This window comes from Coptis chinensis, chromosome 9, assembly GCF_015680905.1.
Source record: "Coptis chinensis isolate HL-2020 chromosome 9, ASM1568090v1, whole genome shotgun sequence".
Taxonomy (NCBI): domain Eukaryota; kingdom Viridiplantae; phylum Streptophyta; class Magnoliopsida; order Ranunculales; family Ranunculaceae; genus Coptis; species Coptis chinensis.
The window spans coordinates 5251548-5254549 of NC_141464.1; the positions used below are offsets into that span (position 1 = coordinate 5251548).

The following is a 3002-nucleotide window of genomic DNA, read 5'->3' on the forward strand; positions in this document are numbered from 1 at the left end:
TGTTTGAGTTCTTCAACTAAAGGCAGTTCTATGCGAAAGGGGGAGTTGTATTCTTATATTTTCTTTCTGCCATTGAAGCTATAATTTGCAAGTTTGCGGCATTACAGCTTGAGGGGGAGTATTAGAATATATCATATATGTAAAGTCCCACGTTTCTATCTATAAGTGTGGACATCCATATCTAGTAGTTTCTATTATCATATTTTAGGTTAGTATAAATATGTAACTCTGGGTATAGAACAATAATCAATAACTCTCTAACCATAATCAATCTCTCCAACCCAACTCTCTCAATCAATCGATCTCTATTATTCTCCATTGTTCTTATTCTTGGTTTTTTTCAATATATCAATGTCACAACTCTCCTAGCATCACCACTAACATGCAATTTAACAAGTATAAGCCTCTGAAGCATTGGGTAGAGAGCATTAATTATTCAATTGTGACTATTTGGGATGCCCTTCTCCCTGATAGTGATTGGAATATAGCTCTTCTCGAAAGTCTGCCTCCATCTATAAAGAGTGCCATCATATCCATTAAAGCAAGTCCAAGTTTCCTCGATGACCTTATATGGCAATTCACTAAAAAAGGCAATTTTACAATGAAGTCAGCCTATCAGACCGCCCTCACCATCAGGAATAAGGCTTCAAACGCCTCTTCCAGTGATTTCCCAAGATATATACTCAGATTTGGAAACTCAAAGTCCCTTTGAGAGTTCAGAATTTTATATGGAAGGCTTCTCATAACATCCTTCCTACGGGCGAAGTCCTTGTGGCTCACCACTTAAATATTGATCCCATGTGTTATTTTTGTAACAATACTTCAGAGGTTTATACCAGCTTTTCTTCTTGTGTTCATGGTCTAGAGGAATATGATTTTTATCTAGCTTTGGTCTTAGAACTGAAGTGGAAGATTTTAATGTGATAAACTAGTTATCCTTCTGCATGAATTTAAAGAAACCCACTTATATAGGTTTCTTTAATCCTACGCGGCTTTTCTACGTGCCATCTTGGATGCTATATGGCAAGCCAGAAACAAAAAAAGATTTCAAAGAGCTATGCCTAGTCAACAGTCAGTTTTGCATCAAGCTTATTCTACTTATCAAGATTGGAATCTAGCTTTCCCTGAAGAAGATGATATACCATATATCATGGAAGATGATACTAATCCTACTACTTCTGATTTGAGTTGGATAAAGCCACCCCCTGGATGGGTGAAACTAAACTTTGATGCTAGTTTTAATAGAGAGAGTTCTCATGCCTGTTTAGCTGTGGTTGGCAGGAATAGTGAAGGTTTTTTTTTGGGAGGAACGGTCAGCAAAGTCAAAGCCACTTCTCCTAGTGAAGCAGAAGTTCTTGCAGCAGAGTTAGCAGTAATGTTTGCAATGCAGAAGCAATGGAAGGAAGCCATTTTGGAAGGTGATGCCAAAACTATAATCCAAGCTTATGGAGACATAGTGGAAGCATCCTCCTGGACCTGAAACCAAGCTTTGCTATATATTTCTTCTGTTTCAAGTAGTTTCAATTCTCTTTTGTTTAGATTTACTCCCAGAACTTGTAATGTTTATGCTCATAAACTTGCTAAATGAGCATGGCATAGGGAGTTTCCTATTGAACTGGAAGTTTGTAATAGTTTTTTAGACCAATTTCTAAATAATAAATGAATTATAGAGCCTGTGAATTCCTCATGGGCCTTCACCATAAAAAAAAAATGATTAATTTGAAAAAAAAAAAAAAGCACTAGTCATCCGTTTTGTACAGCCCTATGCGCGTGTCGTATGACATGCATACATGTGTTACATATGCCTATAATATTTTAGCAAGATCATCGGGAACTATAGTTTTGTGGACTGTTTTTCGCGCACTGAATGTAATAACTTTAGAGGAAATACACACCGTACAGTGGAGTTCGAGCTTAGACAAGGCAGTATTGGGCGACTGTACAGCTAGTACGTGTTGATCATATTACATACTGTTGTCTAACATAACTTGAAACTGAGATATCACAGTGTGAGTGAAATATTGGAAGTAACAGATGCCACTCGATCATACAAAGATTCAAGGAAGTGGAATATTGAGGAAGGCCACTCTATGCTCATGTTATAATTCAGGGGCTGAAAATTTATGGACAATAAATTTTTTGAACAAGAACATGAAAACCAACCTTAGATTAGCAGATATGACTAATACCATTAAGAAATTGCAACATATCAGAGGGCTCCTTCTTAGTGGCCAACTTATGTGAAGCTAGTGGGTGCCCTGGCCTCTGGCCCGTGATGCTCTACCAAACAAATGTCATGAGAGCTTATTCATTAATCCTAAAAGAGCTGCGTAATGCGACCACACAACTACTGCTTAATGCTTATATCATAGAAACTTGAAATTTCTTTTAAATTCGATTCATATATAACAATCAAATGTCATGGGAGATATTTTCTGTTTTTCTCTAAAAGTATAACATTCAATAGGAAATAACCTAATAACTTGAAGAAACAGAAACGTAACAATGAAATGCTAAGCAACTACTATTGATAATTGTATTGTCAAATTGATTATCAATGGAACCCGGCACATTGTGTGTCAACTGTCAAGTGTCGACAACCAGACGTAGGTAGAATGGCCAGAACATTTATCTAAGTTGAATCCGGCCTAATGATTCACTGGCCCCATAACAAAAGGTAAGCATGCCCTTTTTCACAGGCCTCCTTGAGATCCTGAACAAGAGAAGTAGAAAGGTGCCAGGAGAGAACAAGAGAATGTTTTTGCAGAGCACACGGTCATCAAATAGCCTTACACTAGACCTGCTTTGTTTTTTTCAGTGATGTTTACATTTTACTTTAATTACTTGGTCAGCCTTCAGGGATGTTGTAGTTCAAGTGTAAACACCAATTATAATGTATACGACTTGTTTAATTAACTACTAATTTTAGGAGTATATATATAAACTAACCATTTGACAGAAAAGAAATTTTAATAGAAAGAACATGAGGTTGACTGGAGAAT

The 3002-nt window shown here is 36.7% G+C and overlaps 1 protein-coding gene across 1 annotated transcript; it reads left to right on the plus strand.

Moving 5' to 3' along the window:
* The first annotated feature begins 1057 nt into the window (after positions 1 to 1057).
* On the plus strand, positions 1058 to 1480 carry LOC147474511 (uncharacterized). The gene has a single exon (XM_086585101.1). It carries the CDS (start codon positions 1058 to 1060, stop codon positions 1478 to 1480), a length of 423 nt encoding a protein of 140 aa, XP_086441227.1.
* Positions 1481 to 3002: the final 1522 nt, after the last annotated feature.

Excerpts from the sequence above, each read along its gene's own strand:
- LOC147474511 (XM_086585101.1), top strand. The coding sequence starts at position 1,058 with ATGCCTAGTCAACAGTCAGTTTTGCATCAAGCTTATTCTACTTATCAA.